This window comes from Oncorhynchus gorbuscha, linkage group LG02 (genome assembly GCF_021184085.1).
Source record: "Oncorhynchus gorbuscha isolate QuinsamMale2020 ecotype Even-year linkage group LG02, OgorEven_v1.0, whole genome shotgun sequence".
In the NCBI taxonomy this organism is placed as follows: domain Eukaryota; kingdom Metazoa; phylum Chordata; class Actinopteri; order Salmoniformes; family Salmonidae; genus Oncorhynchus; species Oncorhynchus gorbuscha.
The window spans coordinates 94824263-94837620 of record NC_060174.1 but is presented as its reverse complement, the minus strand read 5'-3'; the positions used below and the strand labels follow the sequence as shown (position 1 = coordinate 94837620).

At 43.4% G+C, this 13358-nt stretch overlaps 1 protein-coding gene across 1 annotated transcript in view; it reads left to right on the top strand.

Moving 5' to 3' along the window:
* Positions 1-13358, top strand: part of LOC124013499 (disks large homolog 2-like) — a 326264-nt gene that overhangs the window by 148467 nt on the left and 164439 nt on the right. The window contains 2 exon segments of the mRNA XM_046327794.1: positions 473-556; positions 2509-2670. Coding sequence (XP_046183750.1) covers positions 473-556; positions 2509-2670 — 246 coding nt within the window.

Here is a 13358-nt window from a genome sequence, read left to right as displayed (position 1 = left end):
TCTGTCTCAGAGTAGGAGAGCTAGGATCAGGTCCTTCCTGTCCATAATGATCTGATTCATTATGAGGCAAACATTCTCCTAGATCAGCATGCCTACTCTTAGACACGTGATATATACACCCCGGCTCTCCCTTGGGAAAGAGGTCCTCTGATACAACAAAGTTAATTTTGATGGTAAAATTGATTCAGCGGTATGTTATGATAATTGCACATAATTTTGGAATTCAAATCATTTCTGTGGCCATAAGATTTGGCCATTTGCTAGAAGCTTTTATCCAAAGCAATAGTATGTGTATGTGGAATTGTAACCAAGGATGCTTGGCATTGGCGGCATCACGATCTTACCAGCTGAGACATGCCTGTACCACATATAGAATGGAGATGCAGGGCAGACATTTTCTATTGTTGTGCAGATATCATGTTAAGGGTTTCCCCCTTGTGGTCAAAGCTAGAATGCTCTCTCTTGTCCACAGAACAGGCCGGCAGCTGTGCAGGGGTCCCCACACACTGGCCCGCCCCCGGCATGCATGAACCCCGCCTTGATGAGCACTCCCTGGGTGAGAGAGGGGCCTTCACACTATCCCTCAGGCCCCATCTTCATGCCATCCTTCTCCCCATGCTTCAGGCAGGGCACCCATCCATGCCATCCTTCTCCCCATGCTTCAGGCAGGGCACCCATCCATGCCATCCTTCTCCCCATGCTTCAGGCAGGGCACCCATCCATGCCATCCTTCTCCCCATGCTTCAGGCAGGGCACCCATCCATGCCATCCTTCTCCCCATGCTTCAGGCAGGGCACCCATCCATGCCATCCTTCTCCCCATGCTTCAGGCAGGGCACCCATCCATGCCATCCTTCTCCCCATGCTTCAGGCAGGGCACCCATCCATGCCACCCTTCTCCCCATGCTTCAGGCAGGGCACCCATCCATGCCATCCTTCTCCCCATGCTTCAGGCAGGGCACCCATCCATGCCATCCTTCTCCCCATGCTTCAGGCAGGGCACCCATCCATGCCATCCTTCTCCCCATGCTTCAGGCAGGGCACCCATCCATGCCACCCTTCTCCCCATGCTTCAGGCAGGGCACCCATCCATGCCATCCTTCTTCCCATGCTTCAGGCAGGGCACCCATCCATGCCATCCTTCTCCCCATGTTTCAGGCAGGGCACCCATCCATGCCACTAGCCACTCTTGTGCTGTACACAGAGATGACTTCACTGCTTTCATATCATATCATAAGGCACTCAGGCCTTGGGAATATATCCCTTATCACTCCATCAGGATCAAATAGGTTGACATTAGGGACAGTATACAGTATGCTTGATGATTATAAGGGACGTGCAGTATTAGTTTGATGGAAATATATTTATTCGATTTTGTTTCGAGTTGGTTTGAACATTTTAGAGCTATGTGGGCATATACACTGAGTATACCAAACATTAGGAACACTTTTCTAGTACAGAGTTGCAGGTTTTCCCTCAGGATAGCCGCAGTTCGTTGGGGCATGGACTCTACAAGATGTCGAAAGCGTTTCACAGGGATGCTGGCCCATGTTGACTACAATGCTTGGACCATTCTTGATTCACAAGGGAAACTGTTATGCGTGAAAAATCCAGCAGCGTTGCAGTTCTTGCCACAAACCAGTGCACCTGGCATCTACTACCATACCCCATTCAAAAGCACTTAAATATTTTGTCTTGTTTTGCCATAAGAACGATATGGTAGCATACTGTATTCCAAGGCAAGTTCAGAGAATCAGTTCATCAAGACACTCCTTCATTCATTTCCTCTTGTCATTGTTACCAACTGTAGCAATGTTCACCTGAGCCAGGATTCAATCCAAGGCGAGTTGTCAGCAGGTGCACTGCACTTGACTTTTAAAGGTCGTTCATGCTCGAGCTGCCTTCCTCAGCTTTACCGTGAATTGCCATCTCCGAAAGGGTGAGGGAAATTGTACTGAAATGCAATGCATCTGTCAACAACACGCCTTTGATTTAATCCCGGTGCTAGTTATTTCACAAAAAGGCACTGTGAAAAGAAGTGCAACTTTCCCACTTTCCGTTCCAATTAGAATTAGGCTACCATGTTTCAGTACACATGTTCACACTTACATAGGCTGTCGCAGATTCATGCTCACTGGCAGACCCCCCTTACCTTCTGTCCCCGAGATCCCCATTGGGACACAGCTTTCACTCTCATTTCACAACGGTTTAGTATTGGTGAAGCAGTGCCATATGAACTTCATGGGTAGAATTAACAATCACAGAGAATGCCTCATCATTCACTTCATTGGGCCACAGAATTGGGCTATATGTACATGTAGCCTAGTCAATGTATTATGTGACTTTGTAACATTTCTCTACAAGTAGCATGGTTCACAGTGGAATTTAAATGTATGTCAATCTATTATTTATCGTAATTCTGATGGTTTCTTTATTCTTTTCCTCTGTGCTCCTTTTGTCCTTCCACTGCTTTTCCTCCTCTCCTTCTTCCTCTTCCTCCTTTCTAAAGCAGTATCGCTATCAAGATGAGGACTCTCCACCTGAGCACGGGTTCCCGCGGCTGACCAACGAGGTGCGCGCCCCTGAGCTGGTGCACGTGTCGGAGAAGAACCTCTCGGAGATTGAGAATGTGCATGGCTACGTGTCCCACTCCCATATCTCCCCGCTCAAGGTCAGCAAATGTCCTGTCCTGCACCCCCAACCCAGTGAGCAAAATTGGTTACAAATAAGTCATTTCTACAGCAAAACTGTGCCAACCAGTTTAGCTCACTGGGAAGCCCCTGACGAGAACTTGCCAAACCACACCATGCGTGGCTGCCAACATGGTGTCCTTCGTTCCCTTCTTTCCTCTCCCTGTTAGTCTTGTTCTCTTTCTCTCTTATCTCTTCCTTGTTCTTTCTGTTTCTTTCTCCCTATCTCTTCCTCTCATTCCTCTTAGCCATTCCCCCTCTCTCACTATCTTGATTAATTCAAAAGCTATTGTGGTTCCTGTCCTGAGTCTTCGGTAAGTCTCTCATAACTAGTGCAACTCGGTGCGCTGTTGCTAACAAAAGTACGTCGTCATGTCTATTTCATTAGGCACCAAATGTAAGAAAATTGACTGGAACAGGGAATGACTACCTGGAATTGTCCAGTAAGGAACTCTTAAACATTGTCCACACAAAAAAACGGTGCTATCTAGAACCTATGAGGGTTCTTCATCTGTCCCCATAGAATAACCCTTTGAAGAACCCTTTTTGGTTCCAGCTAAAACCCTTTAGGGTTCCATGTAAAACCCTTTCCACAAAGGGTTCTACATGGAACCCAAAAAGTGTTCTCCTAAGGCAGTGGTTCCCAAACTTTTCATAGTCCCGTACCCCTTCAAACATTCAACCTCCAGCTGCGTACCCCCTCTAGCATCAGGGTCAGCCCACTCTCAAATGTTGTTTTAGCCATCATTGTAAGCCTGCCACACACACACTATACAATACATTTATTAAACATAACAATGAGTGTGAGTTGTTGTCACAACCCGTCTCGTGGGAAGTGACAAAGAGCTCTTATAGGATCAGGGCGCAAATAATAATATAATAATAATCAATAAATTTGCTCTTTATTTAGCCATCTTACATATAAAAACTGATTTGTTCATCAAAAATGGTGAATAACTCACCACAGGTTAATGAGAAGGGTGTTCTTGAAAGGATGCACATAACTCTGCAATGTTGGGTTGTATTGGAGAGAGTCTCAGTCTTACATCAAATCAAATGTATTTATATTGCCCTTTGTACATCAGCTGATATCTCAAAGTGAAGTGCTGTACAGAAACCCAGCCTAAAACCCCTAACAGCAAGCAATGCAGGTGTATAGCACGGTGGCTAGGAAAAACTCCCTAGAAAGGCCAAAACCTAGGAAGAAACCTAGAGAGGAACCAGGCTATGAGGGGTGGCCAGTCCTCTTCTGGCTGTGCCAGGTGGAGATAAATAAAATATGAACATGACCAAGATGTTCAAATGTTCATAAATGACCAGCATGGTCAAATAATAATAATCACAGTAGTTGTCGAGGGTGCAGCAAGTCAGCACCTTAGGAGTAAATGTCAGTTGGCTTTTCATAGCTGATCATTAAGAGTATCTCCACCACTCCTGCTGTCTCTAGAGAGTAGAAAACAGCATGTCTGGGACAGGTAGCACGTCCGGTGAACAGGTCAGGATTCCATAGCCACAGGCAGAACAGTTGAAACTAGAGCAGCAGCACGGCCAGGTGGACTGGGGACAGCAAGGAGTCCTCATGCCAGGTAGTCTTGAGGCATGGTCCTAGGGCTAAGGTCCTCCGAGAGAGAGAAAGAAAGATAGAAGGAGAGAATTAGAGAGAGCATACTTAAATTCACACAGGACACCGGATAAGACAGGACAAGTACTCCAGATATAACAAACTGACCCTAGCCCCCCGACACATAAACTACTGCAGCATAAATACTGGAGGCTGAGACAGGAGGGGTCAGGAGACACTGTGGCTCCATCTGAAGATACCCCCGGACAGGGCCAAACAGGAAGGATATAACCCCACCCACTTTGCCAAAGCACAGCCCCCACACCACTAGAGGGATATCTTCAACCACCAACTTACCATCCTGAGACAAGGCCGAGTATAGTCCACAAAGATCTCCTCCACGGCACAATCCAAGGTGGGGCGCCAACCCAGACAGGAAGACCACATCAGTGACTCAACCCACTCAAGTGACGCATCCCTCCTAGGGACGGCATGAAAGAGCACCAGTAAGCCAGTGACTCAGCCCCTGTAATAGGGTTAGAGGCAGAGAATCCCAGTGGAGAGAGGGGAACCAGCCAGGCAGAGACAGCAAGGGCGGTTCGTTGCTCCAGAGCCTTTCCGTTCACCTTCACACTCCTGGGCCGGACTACACTCAATCATATGACCCACTGAAGAGATGAGTCTTCAGTAAAGACTTAAAGGTTGAGACCGAGTCTGCGTCTCTCACATGGGTAGGCAGACCATTCCATAAAAATCGAGCTCTATAGGAGAAAGCCCTTAAATCATTTTCCACACACAGACTGTGCCAGTATTTCGTTTTAATGCCAGTGAGGGCCGAGAATCCACTCTCACATAGGTACGTGGTTGCAAAGGGCATCAGTGTCTTAACAGCGAGATTTTCCAATGCAAAAAACTCTGAGCGCAGCCCTATCCAGAAATCTGGCAGTGACTTCTGATTAAATAACATTTTCACCGAACCGCTTGTTGCAATTTTGATGAGGCTCTCTTGTTCCGATATTGGTAAGTGTACTGGAGGCAATGCATGTAAGGGATAACGAATCCAGTTCTTTGTGCCGTCCGTTTCGGGAAAGTACCTGCGTAATTGCGCATCCAGCTCACTCAGGTGCTACGCTATATCACATTTGACATTGTCCGTAAGCTTGAGTTCATTTGCACACAAATAATCATACAATGATGGAAAGACCTGTGTTGACCTTGTTAATGCAGACAGAGAAGAGCTCCAACTTCTTAATCATAGCCTCACTTTTGTCCTGCACATTGAATATAGTTGCGGAGAGTCCCTGTAATCCTAGATTCAGATCATTCAGACGAGAAAAAACATCACCCAGATAGGCCAGTCGTGTGAGACATTTTCACTGTAGTGTCCAAAACATATTTCAAGCTGTCAGGCATTCCCTTGACAGTAAGAGCCTCTCGGTGGATGCTGCAATGTACCCAAGTGGCATTGGGAGCTACTGCTTGCACGCGTGTTACCACTCCACTATGTCTCGCTGTCATGGCTTTTGCTCCATCAGTACAGATACCAACACAGCTTGACCACCAAAGACCATTTGATGTCACAAAGCTGTCCAATACTTTAAAAATATCCTCTCATGTTGTCTTGGTTTCCAGAAGAGGATGTCTTCCTTAATTGATCCCCCAGAAACATAACGGACATATACCAGGAGCTGTGCCAGGCCCACCACGTCTGTGGACTCATCCAGCTGTAACTGTAATTGTTTCAAAACATCTCCTGCCATGTCACTAATGCGTCGTGAAACAGTGTTGTTTGATTAAGGAATTGTCTGTATAGTTTTTTGGGCCTTTTCCCCCAGCATTATCCCAGTCATGTCCACGGCAGCAGGAAGAATTAAGTCCTCCACAATAGTATGGAGCTTGCCTGTCCTGGCCACTCGGTAGCTCACCATAAAAAATGCTTCTAGCCCGTTCTTATTATTATTTTATTTTTATTTTTATTTCACCTTTATTTAACCAGGTAGGCCAGTTGAGAACAAGTTCTCATTTACAAAAAGCAAAGCAGTGTGACACAAACAACAACACAGAGTTACACATGGAATTAACAAGCGTACAGTCAATAACACAATATATAATATATATATATATATATATATATATATATATATATATATATATATATATATATATTTTTTTTTTTTTTTTTAAATGGTAACTGTTGGTCAATGGTATCCGTTGCTTTTATACATGTCTTACTACTCGAAAGTCGTCTTTATTCTTGCCCAAAAAACTTACCATGGCATATTTTTCAAATTGTCGTGTTTCGTTTCTAAATGTCTGCTCAAGAGTGAAGGTTTCCCACGTGAGAGTAACGGTTAATGTGATTGGATGTTAATTATTTAACTAGGCTACCTGTATTTGACATTGTGTTGTTATTTCACTGAACACTAGATGGTTTAATTTTATTTTTGGCAGTGAAACGAAACTACTCAGGCTTGAAAAAAAACTCACCCAAATGTATAAATTATTATTTCTTTAAAAAAAAATGTGAATCATCATTTTTATTTGGCGTACCCCCGACGCCTATGGGGAGACAGCCGAAGAAGAACCCTTTTGTATAACCCCTTTTTCTAAGTGTGTACTACATGCCCTAATGAACATGACCCATATGTTCAATGACTAAAGGATCAGACCAGGGGGGTGTGTTATATTTAAGCAATAAGGCCCGAGGGACTGTGGTATATGGCCAATATACCATGGCTAAGAGCTGTTCTTATGCACGATGCGAAGCGGCATTTCTGGATGCAGCTTCTAGCTGTGGTATATTGGCCATATAACACAAACCCCCAAGTGCCTTTCTGCTATTATAAACTGGTTACCAATTTAAATAGAACAGTAAACAAGTGGTATATTGTCTGATACACACACACTGCTGAAATGCACACGGCTGAAATGCTATTTCAGCCAATCAGCATCCAGAAACTAAACTTCCCGGGTTTATAAAACTGTATAATGCACTTGGTGATACGTCACACAAAAAGTTATTTAACATGTATTAGCACAAATGTGCATTGTTAGCATAAATAACAGACATTGCTGCTGTGGAGAACATTGCTGTTATGCAAAAGTGTGTGTGTGTGGGGGGGGGGGGGGGGGGATTTATACATTCATTGACTCATGTTAAATAAAGTCCTCCAAAGAGTTGTTGATGTGGCACTCAACCAATGAGAATAGATTAATAAGGAGATTACTTTACAAGCCAATTGCCTAACTATTGTGTATTTTACAGTCATTTTCATTAACTTCCTGATTGTAATAAAGTAGATGAACAGCAGGTGGCGGTGCGTTCTCAGTTTTAAATAAGCCTCATTAAAACAATCATTGTTGCTTGAACACTGTTGGGTGAAGTTTACCTAGATGCTGATTTAGGATCAGTTTATAATTTTCCCCATTAGTGGTTAAGGTTTGGATTGTTGATCAGTACCTAGGGTAACTTTACCCTGGAGCTCAGAACACAATGCTGGCCAGCTGGGGACAATGTGGGAACAGAATGGGAATCAAAGGAGAATGTATATAGGCTAATCACCTCTGATTAGTACAAACAGCATGCACAGTTTTAGTAGAATGGCCCATAGGGCAGTAGCCCATCTTCTGTTTCTGTAGCACAGGACGTTAGTGAATTGCAGGGGGTAGATTGTTGAGTGACAATATATTTGGATTTGTCTTGGATTTAATTTAAATCTGAATTAAGGTGTGATTGAAATAAAAATAAAAATGTTAGAATACTTTTGTAGAAAACTCTTATTGTTTGAACCTGTCTGGAGTCGAATCTTGATTTATTTGGATATTTTGATAAAACAAAGGTAAAGCAGCAGAGAACTGATGTTCATATTCCAGTAATAGGATTCATGTTTAATACTTCATTATTACTAGATAAAGGTACCACAAAAGAAAATACATTCTATATATTTTATTTTAATCCAAGTAACACACCGGGCTGCAGTATATTTAATTGAATACTTGGCTGACTGATATAATATCTTTCCTCTAAGAGTCCTGTTCTAGGCCTCCTCTCTTGACCCCTGTGTATCTGATGTAATAGAATCGTTTGTGGGCCTAGGAGATTGTGTTGGATACTATTACAGACTGCCCTTTTAGTGTCCACATCCCCTATCTCGTTCAGATAAATACATATCTGATGTGATGGGGCATTACCCTGAGCCTACTTTAGATTGTATTGTGAGGAGATTAGGCAACAGGTCAACTTGTTTGTTTGTCCCAAATGGCACCCTATGCCCTATATAGTGCACTACATTTGACTGGAGCCCAATGGGCCCTGGTCAAAAGTAGTACACTATATAGGGAATAGGGTATAGGAGCCAATTTGCAATCTGTGACACATGTAAACTGAGAGGGATGGAGGAGAAATCACACATACTGCAAGCTTTTTTCTCTCTGTGGGTATGTGGGTAACCTTGCCCTCAATAGCACAGATTCAACTGTCACAAAGAAACTCAGTATTCTAGTCTGGTGTTGATGAAAGTGACGACTCTCTTTCATAGCTTAGAGTGCCTGAGAATCTGCAGCGTTATTACCAATATTTTGCAAGGTTATATTATTATTGAGTCGGACGTTACAGCCCAGTGTCTGGATAATAGCAACTTAACAGCTGACAGGAAATTGATCAAATGCTGCCCGTCCCAACTCCACTGTCGCTGATAGAAGGTCTCAAAACAGGGATACCATATATCAACGGAAGCAGGTCTTGGATTTGAAACAACACTGTGACACAAGTGGTCCAATATCTGACAGCCGAATGGAGTCGTTGACAGGCTGTGGACAAAAAAACTCAATGTTGTTGAGGAGATTTTGAAATGCAGATTCATTATGTACTGGTAAGCTTTGATTCGGGTAAATTCAGACTATTTTTCTAACCGCATGGATCTTTCCAAAAGGAAAGGAAAGGTGAGTTTCTACAACGATTGCATGTGTAGTTAGGTTAGTCTGTTGATTCAAATGGGACTTTGAAAGGGATGTATCTTTGCGGCACATTTGCTGCTTTCGATAATTTAGTATTTGTCTTAGAGAATTCTGTTATCCATAGCAAGGTGTTGGAATTCTGTGTGTTTTAGCACGTTGCATTGGAAACTGTTATTCTGATATCAATTTTATTCAAAGCCAGCTGGGACTGAGCCATGAGGAATAACTTGTACTCCCCTCCTACTTGTGTCACAGCATCGGGTGAGAGTACGACCTATCTTGGTAATTCTGCAGGTAAGAGCTAACTTGCGCTCACCAGGCCGTTCTCCTGGTTTGGCACGGCAGTTAGTTACAGTGACTAGCATTTAGCAGTGCATAGTTTGCTTTAGGGTTTGGGTGGGTTATAGGGGTTTGGTTTAGGTTCACTATATTTTGAGTTCTTTGGGAAATGATAACTTTGTAAAAACCAACGTAGGAGTGAGGACAACCACTACTGGTGCTATAGCATTAGAGGGCCAGGTTAACTAAGCATTTTTTACCAGAAGTTTGTATCTGTTGTCTGTCTTCCATTCCCTTAAGAACAGTTAAGGGAATGAAACAGTTGCAGACTTTGGACATGACTAAATCTGGCCCTAAGGGAGCGCTTCTTAGAGGCTCCTTCCTCATTGGCTCATATGCAAGAAGTAAGACTCTCTCACTTTCTCTCATCCGCATTCAACCCTAACATTGCTCTCCTGCATTCTCATTTTCACCTTCTCTCTCTTCCTTTCTGGCTCCCTCCCTCTCTTTTGCCCTCTGTGGAGTATGACTGTGTACCCCCATAGCCTGCAGCTCCCTATCTTTATGTAATAATCATCTCTCTTTTGTCTTCCTAACTTGCGAGTGACATTGTCTTTTACTTCTTACCTGCAGCCTGCACTGGTTACTCGTTTTGATCTTACATACCCTGGTGTGACTGCTGCAAACTACCTGGCAAGTTTTTTTCTCCCTTTTATCACTGGAAAGTTGTTTTTTTATTTGATTTCTTTACAGTGCTTTTGGGGTCCGTTGATGAGCCACGCATGAGGTTCACTTGACTCTTTTCAAATGTTTTTGTTCTACTTGGAAGGTAACATGTAGAATCAGATGAATTTGTTATCCCATGGATTTATGTGCGGTCGGTCCTATTGAATTCTGTATCTCATAAACCTCTTTTTACCCAAGGAATACCACGTGTGTTTGCGACTCATTGTCAGTGTCACCTAAACACAAGTTGTATTTGTTTTGCCACCAGTCATGCATCTATGATATTCTGTTTGGTTGATCAGTGTCACAAAGTAACAATTGTTGTCTGTTGTGCATACTGCATTTTAGCAGTCACACTTACCCAGAGCAAGTTATAGGAGTCAACTCAGGGATTTGAACCAGTGACCTTTTGTTTACTAGCACAATGCTCCTAACCGCTAGGTTACCTGCCTAGAGGCAGGTTATTGCAATGATATTTATTTGTTTTTACTAGTGTTCCCCCTCTTTGTTTTTGTTTCTTCTCACTACATAATTGGTACTTCCATCTCAGTGTGGAAGTAGAATGTTATCAAAGAAATGTTCAAAAGAACATGAATGAATATTCCTGCGTATCATTTGTTTCCTCATTTCTCATGATGCTTTTCTGTTAGTCATCATCAACAATGGATTTGACAGGTACAGATGTAGGACATTAATTTGAGCCAGTTTTCTTTGCAAAATAGTCCTGCAGCAAAAGGAAATTTGAATTATTATGTGGATTAAAATGAATGGACATTTTTGTAGGGGTTGATACATTTTTATTTAGGGCAAATCAAGTCTAAAATTTCTAAGTGGAAATTGCAAACTTTAGAATTCTTTTTGATAAGCAAATACACTACAAGTCAGCAATAAAAGAGTGATCAAATTCAGATCCTACATCTGTAAATTAACAAAAAATGTGAATTACACTGATTTAGTTATTTAATTCCAGTGAATAACAACAATTTGAATTAATATAGCACATTTTCAAAGTGCTACTATACCACTAATTGCTCAATGATTCTGAACGGTGATTAAAGTCTAGTTGGCCCATCCTTTAACATCCCACATCCGACAACAGAGACATTAGGTTAGGGAGAGGCAGTCTCACTCCCATCTGCATAGCGGTCAGAGAGAGGGGTATAAGAGCTTCTTCTTCAGACAGGCTATGGTCTGTCTGTCTGTCTGTCTGTCTGTCTGTCTGTCCGTCCGTCCGTCCGTCCGTCCGTCCGTCCGTCCGTCCGTCCGTCCGTCCGTCCGTCTGTCTGTCAGTCTGTGTGACACTGCCAGACTTGTGTCCCTATCTGACCTACAGGATCCTCTCCCTAATCCCCCTCCTCTTCTACGGGCTAACCCATTGCAGCCATTTCCTCAGCACCGCTCTCGCCCCTCGCCTCTTTATAAGTAACTATTGACTTTCGTTGGATGTCATTTTCAGGCGCAGCCGCTCCTTTGTGGCACCCCGGCAAACCGAGTGTCAATCCTTTATGTAGAGTGAGAGAGGGGTGAATTAGTGAGAAACGCAGTTCTATTATATTATGCATGAGTCATGGCCTGGCCAAGGACTATGAATCTGTGCTTTCTCATTTGTTTTCACTTAGCCTTGGGACTTTCAATGAAAAATAGCTTTAATGCTGCAGTGTAATTGCACAGGCGGGAGAGAATTGAGTCTTGTCTGCTGAGATTGGAGTCCTGCCTACTTGCCTTGCTCTGAGCAAGGCGAACGGTATTTGATATGGACTAATTCAGAAAAGATGTTGTCATCGATTCATGCTGTCACGTTATCGACCTACAGTACGGTCTGTTTCCGTGGTAATATCTTCTTGCAAAAATGCATGAATCTTGCATCAGCAATTAGCCTTCTTTCAACAAGCAATGTGAACTTTGGGAATTATAAGCTGGTTTAATTAACGCCCAGACGCAGTAGGTGAAGGATGTTTGTCAGGGAAATCTGTTTAATTCGGGCTCAGGCTCTTGATGTGTGTGTGTGTGTGTGTGTGCGTGCGTGCGTGCGTGCGTGCGTGTGTGTGTGTGTGTGTGTGTGTGTGTGTGTGTGTGTGGTTAGTAAGTGGCAGGGTCTTGTGTGTGGCTCCCCCAGGGGAAGAAACACACTCAGACCGGCTCTCCATCTTGACTCCCTGTTGTCATAATTACTCCACAGACTTGTTATCCCCAAGATCGGAGGCCTTGATTGGCTCATGCCGCTTCTCTGATTTAACTGCAGTTATTAGTATATTCTCTTTATTTAGATGGAAAGTCCCAAATGAGAGGGGGAGACAGGTAGATCCATGCATACAGATATAAAGCTACAGGCAGAGTTTGATTCCACAAGGGGCCATGTGTGGTCCGTAGTCAACAGTGCTATGACTAGACCAGACTCCAGCATGACTTTTGGAGTTTTAAGGACAGTGTTGCTGCCCAACATGGCTCATCAGAGCATATATTTTCATTTATAGACACTGTTAGTGTTTTGTTTTACTGTATAAAGAAACTCCAATTCATATAGTTAATTTGCAGCATACTGTACCAGAGTGGACACAAGTACCACCGTGTATCACAGAAGGTCTTCCGGAGGGTTGCAGTCAGAGAGGGTGAATAGCATAAAGTAGAGATTGAGACTTCTATCAGTTATTATTTCAAACCTATCGGACGACCTAACATGTTTGGCATTAGCATACTAATTGTTTTCTCGTCAGAGTTGAAATACAACCATAGTTGTTGACCATGAAGTGAAGGCTTAATTTAAAAAAATATATATTTAACTAGGCCAAACCCGGACAACTGTGCGCCGCCCTATGGGACTCCCAATCACGGCCAGATGTGATACAGCCTGGATTCAAACCAGGGACTGTAGTGAGATGCAGTGCCTTAGACCGCTGCACCACTCAGGAGCATGATATGACTATGGCTGAGGGGGACATTTGGAAATGAACTCATTAATATATCAGAATCTTTTTTTCTTGGGGTCTTAAATGTCATGGTCGACATACCAAGGCCACTTCTCAATTGGCACCCCATTACCTGTAAAGTGCACTACTTTTGACCAGGGCTCATGGAGCGCACTATTTACGGAAAAGGGGGCCATTTGATACGCAGCCCCAGGCACATGAGTATTCTGGACACACAGTA